The 23,367-nt window shown below is 45.0% G+C and overlaps 1 protein-coding gene across 1 annotated transcript; it reads left to right on the top strand.

Annotated features, from left to right (window-relative positions):
* Positions 1–630: 630 nt before the first annotated feature.
* On the top strand, positions 631–23,122 carry HECA (hdc homolog, cell cycle regulator; the record flags this gene model as incomplete). The annotated part of the gene is made up of 4 exons (XM_081997885.1): positions 631–868; positions 15,476–16,516; positions 19,661–19,815; positions 22,579–23,122. 4 exons carry the CDS (start codon positions 631–633, stop codon positions 22,741–22,743), a joined length of 1,599 nt encoding a protein of 532 aa, XP_081854011.1. The 3' UTR covers positions 22,744–23,122.
* Between the last annotated feature and the right edge of the window lie 245 nt (positions 23,123–23,367).

The raw sequence follows: 23,367 nt of genomic DNA on the forward strand, positions 1-23,367 counted from the left end.
CCGCCGGGGATGCCGAGCCAGGAGCCCGGCCCTGACCGCGCGGCCCGGGGCCGGGGTTCCGGCGAGAAGCGCGCACCGAGACCCCCGACTCCCGCCGGGCCCCGAGCAGCCGCCGCCCTACCCCCGGGGCGCGGGACGGCTCGCGGCGACAGCTTCTCGGCGCGGCCGCCCGCCCCGCCACGCCTGCAGGGGCTGGGGGGGGCAGCTCCGCTTCCCGCTCCGGCTCCCGGCCGGCGGGGCGCGCTCTGCCACCGCCCTCCCGCCCCCGTGCCACCGGCGGCGGCCCCCCGCCCCGTGCCGGCGGGCGCGGGGCTCTCCCTCTCCCGATAAGCCCCTCCCGCTCCCCGCGCCCGGCTCAGCCCCCCCTCAGCGCGCTCCGTTTCCCGCTGCCGCCAGCGCCCGCGCCTGCTCCGGGAAGAAACGGGGCGGCGGCGGCCGGCCGAGCGGGACACGCCTTTCGCCCTCCCCGTCCCGGCCCCCCCGGGCCCCGCCGCCCACCGCGGGCGCGGCGCGGCGCAGCGCAGCGCGGCGGCCGCGGCCCCGCCATGAGCCGGAGGTAACGGCGGCGGTGTCTTCCGCAGCCGCCGCCGCCCGCCCGTCCGGCCCGCCGCGGCAGCGGCCGGGCCCGCGATGCCGAACCAGAAGGGCGGCAAGGGCAAGAAGAACAAGCGCGCCAACAGCAGCGGCGACGAGCAGGAGAACGGGGCGGCGGCGGGCGGCGGAGCCGCGGCGGCGGCGGGCGGCAGCACCGCGGCCGGCGGCGGAGCCGGAGCGGCAGCGGCGGGCGGAGGCGGCGGCGGCGGGGCGGGCGGCGGAGCGGGCGGCGCGGCGGCCGCGGGCGGCGCGGCGCCCGGAGACGTCAAGAGCGGTGAGCGGCGGGCCGGGCCCCGCGGCCTCCCGCGGGCCGCGGTGGCGCAGGCGGCGGCTGGGGGGCGTGTGGGCGGCGCGGGGGGCCCGGCGGGGCGGGGGAAGCGCCCGGCCAGAGGGGATGTGCGGGCGGGCGGGCGGTGGCTGCCGGCGGGGGCAGGGGCGAGCCTCGCGGGGCGCCGCCCGGGGCTGTGCGCGGCCGCTCCTGCCGCCGGGATCTCTCCGAAATGCGCGGCGGGGCCGGGGGCTGCTGTCCGGGGCGTCCCCGCCCGGTGACCCGCCGGAGGGCGGGGGCCTTCCGCGGCGGCGGGGCGGAAGGCGGCCCGGCTGCCGTGGCCGCGGGCAGGCCGGGGGGAGCGCGCATCCCCGGCGGCGGGCGTTTTCAGCGCTTAGTTGAAAAACCCCGACTTATTTCCGCACAATTAAAAATGGAGTCCCACTTTTCGGTCCGTTTTCTTGTCGTTTTACAGTAGTTGGGTTTGTCAGGGTATATACACTCGCTTTTCATCAACCATTTTATGCTGCCTTTGGTTGGTGGGTTGGTTTTTGGTTCAGAGCAATTTTGTTAAGGTGTCTTCTTGCAGAAATTTGCATTGCTGTCCACCTTTGGAGATAGTCTTGCTGCAAAATGATATTTCAGGCTAAAACTAAAGGTAGTCTAGAATTTTATTACACTTTTTGCTAAGACAAAACCCCCCACATCTTAAGTCTGCTGTTAGATTTGCAGACTGAGGTGCAGAGTCCCTACTCTTGACTTTTTTCCCCTCCCAAGTTGGACTCCAGCTCATTACTGTCCATGCTTTGGAAAAAGTGGGAGGGTAGTTAGAACTGGTTTTACACTTTGTGGCAGTTAGTTTTGCCTGGCTGCTGTTAGCCAAAGGTAGTTCCAAGAATCTTACTTCAGTTTTCAAGATGTCAGATTCCTGTGTATTATTTAATGGAAACTTTTCCTTAGAAATATCAGCAGTGAATTACGAGTCACTTTAGCTCACAAGGTCTTTGCCAGAGTGCTTTTATAAGAGTATTACTTACTCCAGAGAATCATGGAGAATGCTTAGAATTTCCTTTTTGTGTGGTGGGGGTGTTTTTTTTTGACTGTTCTGTGTGAATGAACAAGGGGGGGAAAAAAAAAGATTAGCAGGAGTTAGAGAATTTCTAGAGCATTTTTGTCATTATTTCAGTCTGGTGATGTAATATGTGCGACATCCACTTTGCAGGTGGCGTCTCCTATGCGACACTGTTGGCTTTAATTTTTGAGGTGGGGAGAAACTGTTTCCAAATTTTTTTGCTCAAGCACAAGTGAAAGTAGAGGAGCGTTTCTGTTGTGGCTGTTCTGCGCAGGGCTAATGAAGTGTTGTTCCTTGTGCAGATGCCACTGAAGGTGATGCCAGTGAACGCTGGTAGCAGTACCACCTGCTAGCTGGGCAGGTTGTCAGTCTCTTTCAGCTGTAAGACTCTGTGTTCCAGCTACCTGATGTATCCTTCCTCTGCGCTGGCCAGCTTCCTCAGAAGTTGAGACAGCCTTTCTGAGAGCTAACCTGGGCTGCCTCTTTATTCTCTCCCTGCTTTCATGCGACTTCATTGGTCAGAAATGTCCTCGACTCTTTTGTCAAATTCCCACCACTCCCGCGGCCTTTTTTTTTGTCCCCCTCACAAATGCCTGGTCAGTACACCTGATCTTCACCTAGATGGGATCATTGTGTCTAGTCATATCTTTAATTTCAGCTAATCGTAAGGGCTGGAGAGTAGATGTGGTTGCTGGCTTTATTTTACATTACTACTGCCCATCAGACAATCCTGAGCTGGAAGTTCAGTAGATTGCATTCTCACTGGCAAGTCCAAAGCTTTCAAGTTTTGGTTCAGGAGATGAAAGGAGAAACTGCTCCTGTCGTGCTACAGAGCTGGGAATCCGAATGTTGTGTGCGAGGGGAAGATTAGATGATGGTAATGGATTCCCCCAAGTCTTCAAAACCGATGAATCTGAAATGAAGCTATGTAGTATAGCCAGGGCCTTGGAGGCAAGTATCCCATTACGAGACTCAAGACGTTTGTAAGAGGCCGTGCGCTTACGCTTAATTGATCACTAAGCAGTTTATGGAGGACGCGGCCTGCTGCAGTGAGTTGTGAGGTTAATAGAGTTCTGCTGTGCACAGTCAACTCTCGATTATTCATGTGAGATTATCTGGGTTGCAGATTAAGTGTGCTGGGTGCAGGGAAGGTCTTCGCTGTGCTGCTTTTGGACTGTGCAGCCGCATGCTGTGACTCGTGCTGCCCAGGCTCAGCGGTCCTCTGGGTCCCTCGTCCCTTGGCTCGCTCTTCTCTCCAGCATGGTCACCGTCTGTTGTTCTAGAGTAATTTGCATGTGTCTGGTTTTATCGCTCTCCTGCTCTGACTTTACCGTGGAAAAGCGGTAGATGATCATAATAACATAACCTGTTTTCTTTCATTAACATGATGAAACAGAAGTATGCAGAGATGAAAGCAGCAGATTTAGTAATTGCAAAATTAAGATTGTCTGTGCAAACCTTGGCTTTGCATCATGATGTCAGTATGACAGTCTAATTATGCAATCCCACCAGGACTTCATTCCCTTGGTCAAGGATTAATCTAGCACATACAGAATTCCTGCTTGGTCTGAGGGAAGAGATAGGAAAGGAAGGCACAGCTACAGAAAGCGAGTCCTCCTTGTGGGCCTCCTTCCGTATACCTGATGAGAAGTTACAGTGCAAGATAGACTGTCCATTCAGGGAAGGGATAGTGGTTCAGATTTTCTTTTTTAAGTCTTCACAGTTCATTATGTGGCCCTTGTATTGTTTCTGCCCCCTATCCACGTGCCATAATGAAAGAATTTTTAATTTCCTCTGGGCTTCTCTGTGCAGCTCTGACCATGTAATACAGAACTGCCATTATAGCACCCCTTTACAGTGGAAAGATATTGTTCCCATTTATATTTTGGCAGATTTAGCTTCAGTCTCCACACAATTTTCCTGCGAAGTGTCAGTCAGTTCTTGGCATCATGACTGAGAAATGTGGACTGATTTTGGTCTGCCCCAAGAAGGCATCTGTTTATGGGGGTTTTTTTTGGTGGTGTTTTAACGTGTGCGTGTTTAGAAGTTAAACTGCAATCAAAGGGTTCTCAACCATCATGTCTGGCTGTGGGAGTCAGGAAGGTGGAAAGCCTCACCACTGACCAGATGTGATGGCTTTTCTCCATCTTGCACTGTAACTTCTCATCAGGTATTGGGATGATGCCCACAAGGAGGATTCACGTTCTGTAGCTGTGTCTTCCTTTCCTATCTCTTCCATCAGACCAAGCAGGAATTCTGTATGTGCTAGATTAATCTTTCTTGACCAAAGTGCATCCATTTTCTGCATTGAAGGAGGCACAAGCCACGGGTGGTGGGAACTGACTAATTTAACAGTATTGCAGTGCACAGAGAAACTGAAATTTGATGTCACAGAAAGCCTCATTTCTTAAATTCCTTGTCTTCAGAGTGGTTGAATGATACGCCTAATAAATCGATGGTTTTCTAGCTAATTTTATGCATTATTTTTCTTAACCAAACTGGAAAATCTGAGCTGTCGTCATGTAAAATTATTCCAGCAGCTCCATGGGACTGTGCACGTACCCCACTGACTTCAGCCCTGTGGGTTGCCGGTGTTCCCGATGGCAATAGTTGGTTACGTTCATCTGCAGGCAGGAGTGAGTGTGGGGAGGCAAGATGTTTTGTGGATACTTTGCCCTGAGCAGCGGAAGAGGATGATTCTCAGGGTTTACTTCAGATCTGAGGGCTCTGAGTGGCAAATTCCTTCTCCGTTTCTGCCTTGGTGAACCTGGGCGCTTCTGCACTGAGCTTCTACACAGCTCCAGCCATTTTATCCCTTTATCCTATACACTTCTCGCTCCAGTCTCCACATACAGTTGTTTCTGACCCTAAAATTCTTTCTTCCATCCATTTTCTTTGCGTTGTTTCCATTCTGTTGTCCAGTAGACCAAGTCCTCTTGCTCCTCTTGATGGTTGCTATCTTAGCAGCGTCTTGCTGCTTTGTCCCCTTGTTCTTGTCACTCTAGTCTCTCCAGGGTTGATGCTGTGAGAAGATGAGAGAAAAAGAGAAGCTGGTGCTCTGTGTCTGTGCTTTTCCCCTTTAACATGGGCTTCATTATAGCCAGCTAAATTAAAGTGAAAAAGTATGGCATAGCTGTCTCTAAAACACCGTCTTGCAGTGTGTCGGACACCTGTTTTAAGACCATACTTTTTCCCCTCTGGCATAGGTGAGCCCTTGAACTGCTGAAGTGGCAGAGCTGGCGAGGTGGTGGGCTGTCAGGTAGAGTTGCCAGAGGTCAGATTTGTAGAGGATCCCCGGGCGCGAGAGTCCTTCAGGTGAAAAAAAGGCTGTGGGGGAGCTGGTGGAGGTGGTTGCGGCAGGTCTCACTGGAGCATGGTTTCCCAGGGCTGGAGCTCGTGCTGCGGCAGCCGAGGGGTTGTGCGAGCGGTGCCCGCTGCCCTGGCCAGACTCTCAACTTGTCTGTAGTAACCTGGGTGTAAAATGGCCAGGTGTACTTTTGCACACTCCTCACCTGGGTCTCAAATTTGGAAGACTGATTTACTTTCAGATAAAAATGCTAATGCAAGACAAGTGTATAAAGAAAATCAGTCAGCACAACAGTGACTAACGTATTGAAAGCTGCGACTGGCCAACAACTAAGATTTGAAAAAAGAAAAGAGTATATTCTGGAGGTGGGATAGTTAAAGAGGGCCAGAAAATTTGTCAGTGCAACATTTAATTTTAATTTAAAAATATCAGTTGCCGCAGTATTTAAGCATGGATTAATATTTGCTGTCAAATGTTCCCTTCTGCATGTAACATCCAATACCAGTTTGGCACTGTAGTGATGTTCAGTACTGGCACCTTCTTATTACTTAGCTTGAGGGAGTCCCATTGATATCAGTGAGACCACCTGGAAAATTAAGTTTCTGTTCTGTTGCAGTGACTACAAAATTTAATACCTATTAATTTTCTAAAGGAAAACCATTTTGCTTCGTAATTCTATTGAGTTCTTCTAACTGCAGAAATCAACCGAATGCAAATTTCACTGTCTCTATCAATGTAAATAGGATTCAAAAGGACTTTCATGTTCGTTTTAGGATTTTTAAAACTATGAAATTACATGCTTTTGTAGCAAATGCAATTCATGTTCTGCAAATCTTTGCAAATGGAATCAAGTCTGTGGTATTACTGAATAAAATAAATACTATCCTTTCATGCCAGCAAGTACACACCCATTTAATTTTTTTTAACAGTTATTTGCTATCAAAATGGTTATCAGTAGTCCCTGACAGCGTTCTGTGTTCATGTGATGAGTCATTTGCTCAACTGTAGCACTTGCATGAGTAAGGGTTAGGCTTGATGTTTGCTAGGTTTCATATGAGGAAATACAGTTTTTTAACTGATTGCTTTGCTTTGTCTGTACTCATCCCGTATCGTCCTCCCAGTGATCTAACAAGTAGTGACAAAACGATTTCCAGTCCTTGGAGACCTTTGTAAGTTTTCTTCAGCCTCACTTACAGCCTTGCATATTGAGACATCCTTTGATATTGAAGTGCTGTGATGACTGGCAGGCGTCCACCCTTCTCAGCTTTTCTTCCTGCAGTGTATGTGAGGGGAAAAAAAATTGGTAAACTTTGCATCCAGCTCTGGGTAAAATGCTCCAGTTATTTTTCAAGGTGTCTAAACTACAACAACATTAGTAGGGAATGGGCTTTCTTTAAACAGTTTTGATAGAAATTCAAATAATTTCAGAGAGGCCTCTTGAAGCAGTAATCTAGTCATTGGAGTTGGTAATTCTGTTTTGGAAGCTTGTGGGATTTTGAGTGGAGCACTGGCATTTCCCAGTAGACTTTAGTGACATTTAACTTGAGAGCATTCACTTTATCTCTTTCTCTCCGTCTCTTCCGCAGTGGTGGAGTCTATCAGTCCTCCTTCCAGGGCTCGAGAGGGATAATTGCTGCTGTTCCTGTCTGGAATGCCTGCTGGGAGAGGAGGCAGCTTCAGTTCGAGCCTGGCTATTGCGTGTGCCTGGTGCTCCCCATCTCCACTTCTGTCCTAGCGATACCCATTTTGGGAGCAGTGCCCAGTCGAGGTCCCTGTGTACTGCACAGATGCCAAAGATGGCACACGGGCAGGGCTGGGACCCAGCCCAGCATCGCAAGGGAGATGTCTACTGGAGACGACAGCTCCTGAGCGTGGAGCTGCTGTCTTGCAGAGATGCTGGCTGCTGCGGCTAGGGCGACTGCATCTCCCGTTTCCCACTGAGTTTCTACCAGCTTCTTTAGCCTTTAGCATGAGAAATAAAAATACTGTCTGTTGTATTGAAACTTGGGAAGGATAGAACCAATGACACAAACATCCCTAGACTTGAAACGAAAAGAGGTGCTGGCACCACTTGATTCAACCTTTTCTCCTTTTTGTCTTCCCCTCTTGTGCTTTTGGACTGGGTCTTGGTGGCTAGCTGCCTCTGAATCTGGGCAAGCCCAGCCTGTGGTCTTTACATCTGTGCTTGGTATTAGGGCACCTACTGCTTGCCACAGTTGTCTCTCTATTCCCAGCATGAGTTGGAATTTGCCACTGAAAACTTGCTAGGGCAGGTGCATTAGAGTCTGCTTTAGTTATTAGGATGTCTGTTTCTTGAAGCACCAGAGTTAGTTTTCTTTAACACTTCAAGGTATTAAAAGCTATTGGAAGGCTACAGTGAGAGAATTTAAAGGTGGAAGTGTTCTTCTGTGAGGATGATTCATGTGCAGACAAAGCAACAGCCGCTGCTCAGAACACATTAATGCCCACCCGTCTTGAGATAGTCGCTAATCTCTGCATTCACATGACAGAGGACACCAGAAAAATCCACCCTACGCTGAGGAGTGCAAGGAGTCTTTGTGGCCCAGGCACGATTGCTTGTGTCACGGAGGACCGATCGTCGCCTGACCTCGTCAAGCCAACTCAGAATTCACATGAGAGTGTCAGGAGTGCATGGGCATTAGTTGGCCTGGTGCTGATACAGGTAGAGGCTCAGGCCTGTTTTCTTTGGTACGGTGAACTGGTGATATTTTCAGTTTGATTGCGGGAATTAACAGCACAAGCCAGGGCAAGATTTATCCTGTACAGAGGGGGTTTGTACATCCTAAGCAAAAGCCAAAGCTGGTGATTGAATTGTTCTCTGTGTTTGGACGACAGGTATTAAATGGGAGGAAATTGGCTAAGTTGGCTAGATGATAACTGTATAGATTATGGTGACTTCTACAAGACGGTGTAGATTCTCGTGATGGATTTCAGTGGCATAGGCAGTCGGTCCAGCTTGGAGCACAGATGGCTGTGTAAGCAAACTGCAAAACTACTGTGCACATGTAAGTGCCTCTCCTCCTTAGTTTGTACAGCTTTGCTCTTGACTTTCTGACTGACTTTGGCGAGGTGGTGGCGGAGCTGGGAGTGGGTGGTTGTGTAAGAGCCACAGATAACTGACTGTATCACGTGCTAATTGCCGATTTCATAAACAGGCACTAGCTCTGACTGTACTTTAAGTTAGAAGGTGTTAATGTGGCAGGTACGAGTTAAGCCTTCATGATTTCCATGGCATCTTCCCACTGCTGTGTAGTTGCTAGGCCTTTCTCATTGTTTTGGTGTTTTTTTTTGTGAAGAAACTCCCTCGGAGGCCGAGCGTGAAGTCAGCATAAGGGGAAGTGTGTGGAGATGGTTCTAGCACCTACTCCAGGAGTCCCGTCATCTGAATTCCCAGGTGAACTAGGGTTTAGCAGCTCCAAATTACCTGAAATCTTTTCTAGGCCAAGCTGATCACTTCATCTGACTACTCGCCTAATGGAACTGGTGACATGGGGTAAGCGTGCCATGGAGAGCTGGGCTGCTTACAGCTTTGTTCTCTTTAAGTCCCTTCTGAGCATAAATACTGACTGCAGCTACTTGGTCCTTGGGGGTAGGGTTGAGCTCCAGATTGGCACGTAAGTGTCAATTTGTAGGTGCTTGCATGCAGAAAGCTATCAGCCGGACTCCCATTGCGATGAGGGGTTGTCTGGAGTCGGTGGCTCGCTGAGGGTGATTCAGGTGGGTCTGCGCTGGGTGTCAGGCCAGCCTGAGCTCTGTCCATTGCTCGCTGAAGATGGATTGCTGGTGTTGGCTTCTCTTTCCAAGAACATAAGAAGGAGTCTTGTGACACAGAAGAAAGCCTGTGTTTTAGGTGGCTTACCAGGTGCTGCTGTCTTGTTTTCTCCTCTCCCTCCTGGAGGATGACGGGAAACTTTAATTTTGATCAGTCTGCAAAGATTGCTTAAGAAGTTTTGGAGAGACATCAGTCATCATCAGTGAGTGTTATCAATATAAGCCATGAGCTGAGCTGTTTTGAAAGACATCTCTTACTGTTTGTTGGCTGCTGTTTGTTGTTGTTGCTGCACTGAAGATCCAAGCCTACCTTTTGGATCCACTTGTGAAATGTTTTTTCCCATTGCATTCTTCCTGCTGCATTCAGGCTCTTAGGAAGGTGGCTGATCACTTCTGCATTGCTGTATTATTTGTACTGTTTAACCAGTTACGTGTATGGCAATACATTTTGTTACGTCTGTTGGTAATCTTTGGAATATTAGATCGTATTTCAAGGTCCACCAAAGCAAACACATCGGACAATTAATACAAGTTTTGTGTTCAGTCTGTTTTGTTGTTGTGGTGGTGGTTAATTTTCTACAGCTGCATTACCCTATTAGCACGATAATATTGTATGATTTCAATTAAAATAAAGCTATGCTGATGGCAGAGGAAATTTAGAAGATTCATGCAGATGGTTGGTAGGGAGTAGCCTTCCACAGAAATGACTCAGCTCTGGTTCAGGCTAGCGGAGTGAACAATTCCTAGCTGTGTAGCGTTGTGAAGGGAGCACTGTTCATGGGAAAGCAGTGGTAGAGGTTAAAGTGCTTGATTTGCAAAGTACGTGTCCCACGGGTACCCTTCTGGCCCAAGTAATGTGCTGGCAAGTAAAGTGTCCTTGGCACAGGTGATGAGGTGCTAGAGTAACAGTCAACCAAAAGCAAGCCATAGTAAGTGTCTTGCAGCTGATCCAGTGCCAAGACCTTACCTTTTTTTTTTCCGATAATTTCTTTTTCCAGATCCGTGACAACCTACTGTCGCCTGACAGTTGTTTTAAGGTGGCAGTAGGGCTGCCTCTTCCACCAGCTGCCGCGCTTCTCTCTCCTCTGCCCCCAGCCTCACATGTTCAACACCTCCCTTGAGCTTTACCAGTGATCGCACGTCTGTGTGGTGAGCTGCAACCTACGCTGACGAGTACAGGAAATAATTATCTGTTTCTGTCCACTGACTGAAAAACTCTGGTGCTTAACACAATGGATAATGTGGGAACGTGGCGGGGGAAGAGCAAATTTTGCTTTAGGCGTCCTCATTGAGAACTTGGAACAAATGAGAGCAGTCACGAAACTGGAGCCGTGGAGTCATTGCATTTGGCTTGCTGGGTGCATCTTTGGTTTTATGATGGGTGTGTAAACAGAAGTAAACAACATTCTCCTCCATTTACTTCACCAGAGGGAAGTTCCTCAGGCAGCCGTTGTTCTGCTGCTTTCATTTGGGTCATAAAACAGGAAGGGTGGTCTTCATATATCCTCTTTAATTTTTGTTAAAATGTAGAAACTGGTTAACATCTTTTTTTTTATTGAAGGAGGTTTATCTCAACTATCAGTTTCTATTCCTGGCTTTTATTGATGTCTGTAAACCTGAACAGAAAAACTGAGAAAAAGAAACAAACACCCAAACCAGCTTCCTTGCAGTCTTCCATCATGTTCTCTTTTCTGAAAGAAAAGTTAATTTTATGGTAGTTCTGTCAAACGTAAAACATAACCTTGTTTAAACAATGAGCTATCTTTGCTCAAAATGTATGTTTGTCTGGAATATTGTGTGTTATTTCTGTTTTAGAGGACATTTATGCACTGCTCCTTGCAACTATTTTCAGAATTACTGATTAAAATCACTACAGTGGAATATGAGAAAACATTTATTTTTTATGGGGAAATGCAACTTCTTGAAAGAAGGAGCGTGCAATTGTAGTTGCAGCTTGGCAGCCTGTCTGTTACAGCCGTGCACTTGTGTCTAAATGTTGAAGCCACTCTGCTACACAAAACTGCACGCTATCTTGTTTTGTTCTCTTAGGCTGTGAAAACCATTTTGAAACTGAGACCTAAAATAGAGGTACTTTTATGGTCATTCAGGCATTCTTTCAGAAGGGTCTGCTGGGAGAATGGATGCTGCTCTGATACCTGGTAACCTTTCACTTTTGCTGAAGTTCAATTTCGTAACTTTGGAAACCAGACTTGGAAGTGTGGGTGGGCAGTTTGGCCATGTGAGTTTCTATTTACTCCCCTTTATTGCCTCTCTTGACAGTAATTGTTGTACTGTTGTCATAAAACATGTAGATGATGATTCTAGGTCTGACTTTTTGAAGAATAATCTCAAAATGCATTTCTAATTAATGGGAAATAGAAGGGCTTGATAACATGAATTTTTAGAGTTTTGTAATTCTGTAATAAGTGCTCTGTCTCGTTTATAAAATGATGATTAAATAACCCAGAGCACTTTCAAGGGTGTGAAATGATGGGATGAGCTCTTCACATTTGCTAATGTGGCTCCTATACGAAGTGATCTGAATGCTGTCTCTTTCGCTCCTGAGGCGTATCTGTTGCCATGAACTGGGAAAGTTGCACAAAAAATTGCTTTGCTTTCTGTTTCTCATTTATTCTTTATGTAGGAACATGTGGCATGATGATGTTTGGCAAGAGGCATGAATGGAGAGAAGCCTGCAAGGGATGTTCAGTCCTGCACAGTCTGTTCTGTACTGATAGACCTGCTGGAATTTGAAATATTAGGCAGAACCAAATGTTGGCTATACACTTTCCAGGTAGTGGAATTTTCTGCTTTCGTAAATACGGGGATACTACAGAAGTAGTAGAACTTTCTGCTGAGACAACCTTCTTTAGCCGTGCTGAGCTCTTCAGTTTCTATTGTGGAAATGCTGCAGCAGTTCCATGAAGGCCGCCTCCAGACCAGCAGGGTCCGTAGTACCAAACCTGTATCAGTGAAAGCAGGTGCTTTGGCTAGCACGGCTTTAACCTTGCTGTGGAGCATGACAACATGGCAGAGAGACCTGTGGGTTTTCTAGTGTTGTCTGTGCTACCGCATTGACAGTAGTGAAATGTCAGCTGCGTTCCCAGAGGAGGTGAGTGGGGACCAGCTTCTCCTCTTAGCAGTGATGTTTTCCAAAGTGATCTCAGTGCCACCGTTAAACAGTTCAGCGGAGCCTTGGGCGTGAGGGAAGGCTCTTGTTCACTCCGTTGCTTTTTTCCAGCTGCTGTAGACCTGCTTTTGCTGTGGTGATTTTGTGACCAGCCAGTTCACACTGAGTAGATAGAAGATCTAGATGGGGGAATGTCTGAAGACTTTGTAGTGATCTAGTTAACTTAAATGCTGAAAAAGACATCACTGTCCAGAACTTGAAGATTTTTCTTGCTCATAGTTTTGCTGTGTGGGAAGTTCCTCAGGTAATCCGGGATCTGTAAGTTCTTAAGGAGAAGCTGGAGAAGATCCCATTCCACAGTCCTTCTACTGACCAACAAGGGAAAAGGGGAAAAAATCTGTTGAAAGTCACCTTTACAATAGCCTCTAGACACCCAGTACGTGATCATAATCAAATAATTGTAGACACCTTTTGTGGAATATGTGGGCTGTGGTGGTTTTTTCTGTATTTCAGTCACCTTATTAATTTCAATTTTTTGTCCGCATAATGAAGAGGCTGTAAACTTCTTAGGGGGCTAGAGATCCTATGTTTTTGCATCTAAAACCAAAAACATGTTCAAAGGCTAATCAAGGGAACACGCGGTTAACTACGTCAGTATGGATGAACAAGTGTAAAGTCTTTATTCTAAAGCGGAGATCTCTAGACTTGTCTGTATAGTAACTCGCTCGGCTGTCAGCTATTATTATACCTGCGACTGTTGGAATATTTACACTCCAAAACACAGGGGGAACGTAAATGGATATTTGGCATGTTCTTTCTTCCTGCCTCCTGGCAGTGGTGGAAAGGAGTATGGACCAAAATAGATGAGTACAGGAAACACGTAAGTGAGAACTGTTCATATTGGTACCTCTGGTATCTTGCTGCGCATCTGACTTCTGATGGTTTGCCTTTAATGGTTTCAGTTTAACTGCTTCTCTGAGATAAATTGTCTAAGGATGCTATAAGTGCAAATTATACTTTCAGACCCTAAATACAATGAATTAATAACTGACAGTGAAGAAGAACTTTGCAGGGATGCTTGGTGTGGCATAGTGTGACTTGAATCGAAGTCTGGGAGAATGCGTGGGAGAACTCTCTGAACTGGTAAACAGACAGATTGTATTTCAGAGCAGATAAGTTATTCACTTTTGCTCTTGGCCAGCGACATTACACTCAATAATACACAGTAAAAAAAGCGGAGAAGAATAAAGTTCATGCTTCTCAAAGACATTGCAAAACCTGCATGTTCTTAGTGGGCTTTTCAGAGACCCGAGACAAATAGTAAGAAATGTAAGTGTCACATGTATAGAAGGAACTTGCAAAGAGTCCTGAGGGAATGCCTCTCTTATCTCTGTTCTCTTCAATTTGGTAATTTGTCTTCAATGGCTGAACAAGTCCGTATTTTGAAATGAAATAGTCGTCTTTTTTTTTTTTTTTTTTAGCTTTAAGAGATCTTTTTTGGGAATGTGCCTTGGTTGCAGTTTGTAATCTAGTCCCTGAAGGAATGGTATTGCAGAAAGGTATCTCCTTGCAACTGTGCCGCTTCTGACATTAGAAACGAAGGCAGGCAAATGTGGTGAAGGATGTGGCATCTTCCAGGGAAAGGCTTGGGAAAATTCTCTTGTACTCTTTGTCCCCTTCTTTTCTGGGTAGATAAGTCTTAAGAGCTACCATAATCTTGAATTTAGTGAAGGTAACCCTGAAGATTTTGTTTGATTGTTTATAACCTTTAAAAAACAACTTGTTGGGAGGGGGAAAAACCACTAGTATGGCAAATGTTGTAAAGTGTCTGGTTTGTGTGTTGCTGCTGTGGGACGGATGGTGACGGATAGTGTGTCTATTACTGAAAGCCTGAATAAAAGTGAACGTAGCTGCGTAAAACCTATCATGCCATGGCAAATTTTATTGCATTGTTTGTGCTAGCAGTGACAAGAATGGAACTAAAGACAGTGCACCCGAGTGGTGTTTTTTCCCCTGTTTATCAGATTTGAAGTCCTAAGGAAAGGAACCCTGGATCACAGCAGCTGTTCTCCACGAGGCTCAGTGTACCTCTCTTGCAAGTCCTGGAGCTCTGGCTGAGACTGGGGAACTGCAGGGAGCCTTTTGCTCTGTTTCACATGGGGTGAGACTGCACTTGAGCGTGGAAGACCCTGAAGAAGCCTGCTAGTATTTGAATGCAGCAATACAGAGGTTAAAAGGCAGCCTGCCAGCCCTTGTTGGAGCAGTATTTTTTGGTGAAGTGGAGGAAGTAGGAAGTCAGAAATACAGAGGAGAAATATTTGTAATACTTGACTAAGCATCTAAAAACTTCATAATTAGAAACTCTTAAGATACAGTAGAAACTCAAGCTGAAAATTTCCTGTCCTTTCTGTGCCTCCCAGCTGCAACTGAGCAGCCAGAAATGGGAGTAGTTTGTAGTCTGTGGTACTTTGGTGAGGGAGGAGGAAATGTCGTTGGTCCATAAATGAACATTTTTTGTGGATTATTTTTGTGTAGACGCTGACATTGTTGCAGGAAGAGAATTGAAATAAACTGTTCTTTGCTCAAGGATATAGCAAAGGGTGCTACTTTGCTGATAAAAGACCACATGGCATTTGTTTTTTTAACCTGTCTGTGTTGCAGAACTACTTGGTTTGTGAAATTTAACTATCCAGTGGGTCAGTGATGGTGGTATAGTCTGTATCTGCCTGAGCAATGTAATGATGGCCCTCCTTTCTGCATTAGGAACATAAGCTGTTGATCTTGCTTTTCACAGTCCTCTGCTTCCTCCTTCTCTCCCTAGCTGTTGTCTCTTGCTCAGTCCCGAAGAAAAGAGCAATCCCGCCTCTCCCTGTGATCGCAAAGCCGGGCTATATTGCCTACTAGTTTTTCAGACAAGCATGTCTGTGTGTTCTCTCCATGTTGCCTCTCAGGCTTCAAAGAAACCCTCCAGAAACATCCACATGCTTTCTCCTCACTTCTTAAAGCCTTTGCAACAGTATCTGCAGACCCTTGAGGAGGTCTAATGCTTCTGAGGTGCTTTGGCTTTGAATATTAAACAAGCTGTAATGTCATTTTGTTTCCTTATTCCTTCATTTCCATATCTCCTTTCACATACTTAAGGTTTTTTGGCAAAGACTGCTTTTTGCCCTGACCCAGAGCTAGTGCTTGTGGGGCCCTTTGATACCACGGATCATGAATAAGAGCTCATGTGCGTATTTGTCACAGAGTTTAAAGAAGTATTTCAGTTAGTGGGCCATTAAGTTATTAATGTGTCTGTTTTATTTTCCACAGAAGCCCCTTGTGCTACTCCACTGATCTGTAGCTTTGGCAGGCCAGTGGACCTGGAGAAGGATGACTACCAGAAGGTTATATGCAACAACGAGCATTGCCCGTACAGCACCTGGATGCACCTTCAGTGCTTCTATGAGTGGGAAAGCAGCATTCTTGTCCAGTTCAATTGCATTGGCAGAGCCAGGAGCTGGAATGAAAAGCAGTGTCGCCAGAACATGTGGACAAAGAAGGGATATGACCTGGCTTTTCGCTTTTGCTCCTGTCGCTGTGGGCAGGGTCATTTAAAGAAGGACACTGACTGGTACCAGGTGAAGCGAATGCAGGATGATAAGAAGAAAAAATCAGTGCTGGAGAAGAGCACAGGAAGGTCCATGGCAGAGTCAGCAGAGGAGGCCAAAAAGGGCAGGTCGGCCAACAAGCCGCAGAAAGCCTTGAGTCATGACCTCCAGCGAAGGCACTCGATGGACAGGCAGAACTCCCAGGAGAAAGGTGTCATGGGCGGCAGCTACGCAGTTCGTTCGCCTTGTGTCTCTCCCGGCCAGTCCCCGCCCACGGGCTACTCTATTCTTGCCCCGACGCATTTCAGCGGCCCTCGTTCCTCGCGATACTTAGGAGAGTTTTTGAAGAACGCCATTCACCTGGAGCCCCATAAGAAGAACATGGCCGGTGGGGGCATGTTCAGGAACGCGCACTTTGATTACGGGGCAGCTGGTTTGCAAGCACATAGATCAGGACACTTCGACACCCCTGTGCAGTTTCTGAGAAGGCTCGATCTCTCCGAGCTGCTTACTCACATCCCCAGGCATAAGTTGAATACTTTCCATGTGCGGATGGAAGACGATGCCCAGGTGGGCCAAGGGGAGGACCTGCGGAAGTTTATCCTTGCTGCTCTTAGTGCCAGCCACAGGAACGTTGTAAACTGTGCGCTATGCCACAGGGCGCTGCCAGTGTTTGAACAGTTTCCGCTGGTGGACGGGACCCTGTTCCTTAGCCCATCGAGACACGATGAGATTGAATATGATGTTCCCTGTCACCTTCAAGGTACAGGTTGTCTGTCAGTCATGCCAGGTTTCATTAAATGATGGAACTGCCTTCTGTGCCCTGTCCCCCCCCATTATAGATTTTCATCCCGATTCTGCATTTTCTAAGCAGTTCTGTAAAGCTTGAAGTCGCGTCCAAATTAATCACACGGATCAGATTGAAACACTTACTTAGAAGGAATTACAAAAAAGCAAATGCCGTGTAGAAAGATCTGTGCCTTGTGTTTGGGTGTACAACTAAGACATTTCTCATCTGGTTTCTAGGTAGACCACGGGAAGGTTTTCCAGCCGCTCTGTTCTGCAGCGTGTGCGTGCTGATTTATCTGTTGTGAGCTTTACTCCAAGATACACATCAGCCTTTTAAAGAACCCTTTAAATTTTAAGTGTGCTGTGCTGCAGTATGGGTGAAAGTTATATTTGTACCACGGGTGAGATGAGATGCCTCTCACCTGTTTTCAGACTAGAGAATAACAGTTTTGTTTTATAGCAAACTATTTTTGTTTATATGGAAAAGGCCATAGTTTGTCCTATGTTAACACTGGCCTGGAGAGTTTGGACGTAGTAAAAGTAAACTTTCAACATGGTGGTTTGAAGCAGTAATGGTGTAGTGGGGGATTTAGACTTATTTCCAGACTCCCACCTGTTTGGACTGCATCCTGACCATGTCCCAGCTCCGAACTGAGTTCAGACCAAGGCATACGTTGCTTTTCTCCTGCTAGAGAAACAAACGGGTGTGGGCTAGGATGAGCTGCAGCTCTTCCTGAAAGCTGTGCCCCAAAATAAGTGATCAGGGTGGTACGTGGCAAAACACGCCTGTCCAGCAGCCTGCTGGCAGCCAGCATGGCTAAAATAAGTCAGAGAAAGTAGTTGTAGTTTGACGTTCAAAAACATAGAATTACACATCGAAAAGGGCGTTGGAAAGGCGTTAACGAGAGGTATTTTAACATTTAAGGTTCTCTCCTTTCAATAAAATTTGTTATATCCCATGCATGGTCATAATATGTGTTATGTAACATTCCTTTACTCGACAAACTTTGTACTTTATTTTTTATTTCCTTCCTTAAATCACTGTGCACTAAGTCACTAAGCGGTGTTCATGCTAACATTATTGTTTGTCTTGCCTAATGTACTTTAAGGAGAAAAAGTGATAGGTGAACATAAAAGCTAAAAAAAATCTCCAAGATAAATAGAATATGTGAGATAACAATGCTTATTTGCTTTTGTGGGGAGGTATTCACAATGTGCTTGTGATTTTATTAGTACTAATAGCTGGTTTAGTAATAGTGAAACTTGTCACTTGTTAACGTTTGCCACTAAGAATGAAACTCCACATAATTATTATTTTTAATTAGTTGCTCCTTACCCATTGGATGATACGTCTGAAAAACTTGCTCAGACAAGATGCCATGAATAACCAATTGTTAAAATTTTTACCTCCTTGTCCTGGGTAAAGTGGTTTATTATCAGAAGTACACATTGAAATGAAATTAAGCTTGCAAGGTGCTGTTCCAGGGTGTTATTTTCTCTTCAGTACAGAAAATCACTTCTTTTATTTCAGGCATGTTTAAGATACCAGGTCCCTCATTCCCTATGTAACAAGGATCCTGAAAATTAAGCGGTGGAGGAATGCAGTATTTTAATGTGCGGGAACAGTATGGAACTTCAAATGAGGAAAATTATTTTATCTTCCTGCACAACACAAAACTTCTGTGCGTGGAATTATTTGAACGTCTCCAATCTCGAGTGTTCACTTTAGGAGCAGAGTTTGTTATATTTGCACTTTAGTCTCATCGCATCACATTTTCTAGAGCCGAATACGCCAATGTGGAATAACTCAATTTTTCCCAGCTCATACTAGCAGGTTTATTTTGTACATATATATTTTAAGAAGAATCTGGCTTTTCTTCTCAATTTTCTAAAATAGTTGGCTTAAAAACCAAAACAAGTTAAAAACCAAACCATTAATTTTGACAGTGTGGGGTATGGACTAATCATAAATTGTTAATATTTTATTCTCTTTTATCTAGCAGAGGTACAAGATGTGTGTGTTCATTAAATTACAGGTTGTGTTGTGTTCAGTAGTTTGATACTAAAGAGCACAAATTGCAATCCAAAATAAACACATATTATTTGCAGTCCTATTTTGTAGCTGATCTGTAACTGCACTACTTCTTAGCTTTGTCTTATATAGCAGTGCAAAATATGGTATATTACAGAATTAGTTACTCTGTGTCAGCCCACATCTGGTAGCCAACTATTAAACTGCAGATTGATGCAGTCACTACAAATCGGGCATAATCTAGATGCCAGATCTTTGTAATTTGTGTAGGACTTTTTATTTTCCATGAAGTCTGCATCTTGGATTTTGCATTGGTGAGTTTCGTCATGTTTATGTAGAGAAAAGATTTCTTTTTCAAGACTGAACCTCTTGATTTTTATGGAAGTTAGTATAACTCGGACTTTGAAAGTCATTGTGCATCCAGAGCCAAAGGTCATGGTAGAGCTCGCTAGATCCGTAGCTCTGAATGGCCTGTTAAAGTCTGTGTATGTATACTCTATAATGTTTTAAAATGTACTTACTGTTAAGGAACGATCAGAAAAAAGTACATGAAAGAAAATTGCTCTTCTGGCTGTTGCTTTTTTCCATGAGGAATATTAGGGCCTTAGTTCCCTTTTTGCTGGAAGATTTTGGCAAGTTGTTAAATGACTCTGTACCCAGCTTGCTAATTGGCTTCAACATTTCTCCACTTCTTCTGTCAAGTGGGGATGAAGCTAGGGCACAATCCTTGTTTTCGAAACACTGCAGATGATCATATAGCTTAACCTGGTGTCTGTTCATGGAGACTCAGCAACTCCTTTTATAAAATATTTTGCGAAGGTCTACCAGCAAACGGAGGAAGGGAGGGTGGGCAGGGTGATGACTAATTCCTGAGTGTTGCATCCATGCAAAATAGCTTCAGTCAAGCCCTATGTATTTCCCATAGGGAATAATTTTTTACTTTACAGTTCACCCTTAAAAAAAAAAAAGAGAGAGATTTTAAGAAGGTGTGATTTGTATCACTAAAGGGCAGATAACACATTGCAGGAAATGTCTGGTTTAACCTCCTGTTCTAGTTTCCTTAAGAAGTGTGTTTCCTGTCCACAGGAAGGCTTATGCACCTCTATGCTGTTTGCGTAGACTGCTTAGAAGGGGTTCACAAAATTATCTGCATTAAGTGCAAGTCCCGATGGGATGGAAGCTGGCATCAGCTGGGAACTATGTATACCTACGATATTCTGGCAGCATCCCCCTGTTGTCAGGTTAGTACCATAAGTAAATAAGACTCATAAGGTGAATTTCCAACTGATGATAAGTAAAGCCAAGGTTTGCGTTTTCCTTCTCCCTTCCCTTCTTCCATCCTCTTTTCCAGCCTGTCCCTATGAGTGCAATACAAGAAAGCTGACCGAGTCCCTGTCCCTTTGTCTTAACTTATGAGGCACAAAGGCCTATAGATAGACAAAAGCCAGTGCAATGGCCAGTGGTTAATACTTATGTTTTTAAATAAAGCCCCTTTAAATGCATTCACAATTAAATCTGATGCTTAGGATGATCGCCAGCAAGTATGTTTGGCATCAGCTGTAATTCCAGTAGTATTTTAGTAACAATTGCACATTTTTAGCAGATGTTTCATGTATTCGAGTTTCTTTCAGTTGCTTGAATTGTGTTTTATCCTAAGATAATTGTAGCACAAAAGCCAAGGGAACGGAAAGGTCTAAAGAGTCTTTGTGCTTGGAGATTACCCAGCTCTCCTTAATCTTTGCTGTGACTGACTCTGCTGATGGTACTCCACCACAGTTTTCATTAAATACTCCACCACAGCAGCTTAGTTTTCATTAAATGCTCACCTCTATACCTTGGGTGAGAAGGATCCAAGGCCCGGGCTTGCTCCAGGGTAGACGTGTGTCTGAGGCAGCAGGGTGGTCGGCATCCGCGGGAGCTGCCCATGCGATGGGCAGAGCACTTCTGTTGTGCGGGTAGCGCACGGAAAAAGCACCGGGCGCCGATTGTCTGGGAACGGCTCAGTGGTCTGCTCGGGATGCTCAGGAGGGGGCTGCTGCCTTTGGACACGTGGGTGGTGGTACTGGGTGAGAACAGGAGCCTCACAAAGATGCATTCGTTCGAAGTACGATTGCTTCTTGGTATCATGCGTGCTTAAGAGCAATCTAAAAATACAGTTTTGTCAATATGCAAAATGCCATTTAATTTTTAAATTTAACTTATTTACCAAAACGTGTTGCTTAAAAGACAAGTGGTGTTGCTGCTGCTGGATAAAATAACATTGGTAACAATTATAAATAAAGACAGAGATATTCCCTCCAAATTTAGTACCTCTTCAGATTGTAACTTTTTTTTTTAAAATAGGAACTTTTAAAGATAAAACACTGATGCTGATTTGCTAGCTCTGTAAAAGCCAGCGAATTTAAATCTGAATTGCTTCTGTTGAATGTACAAGACAAGAATTAAGGTCTCATTATACAAGAGCCTTAATTATATGATTAATGGACAGTGTGACAGTACATGGTAAGTGACAGAACTGTGAAATCATTAGCTGCAGTGACTGTGATTGCCAGATAATACGCATTATTGTTTCACCATGATTGTTACAGATGATTCTGTGCATACAGAGGAATGAAATTTAAATATTGTATATAATTTAACTCCAAATTGCCTTGATAATTTCTATTTTGAATAATTTCATACCTTATTTCAAAATATTTAATTATACATCACAGATGTGCATGTTCGGTGATGAACTGCAGCCAGGTTAGTAGCAGCTAGCTGATGTGCTGGACAGTAGCAAGGGGGAGAACAACACAACCTTAACGAGGGGTAAGAAAATCCTACAAATCCATGCCCTACTAGTGATTGTATTTCTTAGAATTTCTGCTTTTCAAGCAGAGCAGATGGCTGTGGAGCTGATGGTTTGTTTCATCTTGAGTTTTGTCTCAACAGTAATAGTACTTTAATAATTTCTTCCTCCTCTCATGCCAGGAAAACTCCTTAAATCAAGATTGCCATAGAAAATAGTTTTTTGGTCTTTTTAGTGAAGAGCTGAAGCTTTCAGTAGCATATTGGGCTTAGGCCCTTGCTGCTCATTTGCCACCTTTACTCTTTAAATTCCTTTACAATTTCAAATCTCTTCTGCTTCTCTTGAGTATTTCAGACAGCCTGCTGAGCTTTTACACTGCCTGTTGCTTTCTTTACATCAAGTGGGCTGGATTTCTCAGCTAGATTTCTTCTGATGATTTAGGGTTTTTGTTACTGCTGAACATCGATAGCTCTGTCTGTCCTCACCCTTGACTTTTAATTATTTCTCATATCCACCTTGGTAGTGTTGGTCCTTTCTGAGTTGGATTTTGTGGAATAGCTTGTGTGCTTGAACCGATGTTTAGTTTGTATAACCTGATACGTATTATACATGTTTAACTAGATACCTAAAGTGATACAATATCATGCCATGCTATGCTGATAGATTGAGCTATACATTTGTTAAGCCAAAAGATTAAAATGCTGATATATTTCATAGACAGATCACGTTCAAACATCAGCCTGAACGGTTGAATTGCATGGTGCAAATGTAAAACTTCTCTCTTCACTTTGGGGCTTCATTAATGATTTATTGAGACAGCACTTCTTGCGCTGAGGATTGAGGAATTGGTTCAGAGATTAATCAACACAAAACATCGTGTGTGTGTGTATAAACTTTGTAATGAGAATTAGAGTTTTCAAAAAATTACAGATTACACACATGCACACGATGTGCCTCCTGTCAGTCAGAGTGGGAGGTAGCTTACGCTCCAGAATTTGGTGGTGTGTGAAAGACACTCTGTATGCCTGCGAGGTACCAGCCTGGGCGAGGAGCATCCTTCCCGGCAGACCCCAGGACGGCCGGTCTCCCGACTTCAGCCCTCTGCTGCCGGGGAGGGGGCTGCCTGCGATGCTCTCTTTTCCAGAGGTGAGAAGCGGAGCTGAATTTGGTTATTTCAAAAGGGTTTTTTTGTTTGTTTCTTTGTTTTTTACAGGCTCGACTGAACTGTAAGCACTGTGGGAAGCCAGTAATAGATGTACGGATTGGCATGCAGTATTTCTCTGAATACAGCAACGTCCAGCAGTGTCCTCACTGTGGAAATCTAGACTACCACTTCGTGAAGCCATTTTCTTCATTTAAAGTTTTGGAGGCTTATTGACGAAAGCTTTGCTTTAGTAATAGCTATTTTATGGGTATTTCAACTTTATTACATATCTTTTTATAGGATTCATTCTGTGATGAAATTTAATTTCTTTTCTAACTGAAAGAGCAGCTTCTTTGTCTGTGTACATATTAATATGTGTATATATATATGTTGTTAAAAATCAGAATCCTCCTGACAAGATTTCTGTGAAGATTGGAGGCAAGCCAATTTAATGGCTGTTGAATATATCCCGAGTGTGGGGTAAAATTCAGCTAAAAATGATTTGGTTTTATTTTTTTTGTATAATTGTAATACAGTTTATAGGAAGGGCGTTGGGAGACATACAGGACAGAGGAATATGTCCGGTTGGAAAGTGGGTAATTGTGCAGGGTCGTTGTCCCTCCAGCTTGGTGGAAATGGGAAATCCTTGGAAAGAAACCGTCCTGTTACTGCTGAATTCCTTCAGCCTTTCGCATTGATTCCCACGGGTGCAGGAGCTGGCCCTGTGCTGCCGGTCGCCTCAGCAGGCTTTCTTTCAGATTTCCCGGGACGGGGTAAACTAAGGTATTGTGACAAGTGAATGTAAATGTATGCCAGAAAATGCAATCTTGAAATGAATTATTTTTGTTTTGGCATAGC

This window comes from Phaethon aethereus, assembly GCF_964289735.1.
Source record: "Phaethon aethereus genome assembly, chromosome: 3".
Lineage (NCBI taxonomy): Eukaryota > Metazoa > Chordata > Aves > Phaethontiformes > Phaethontidae > Phaethon > Phaethon aethereus.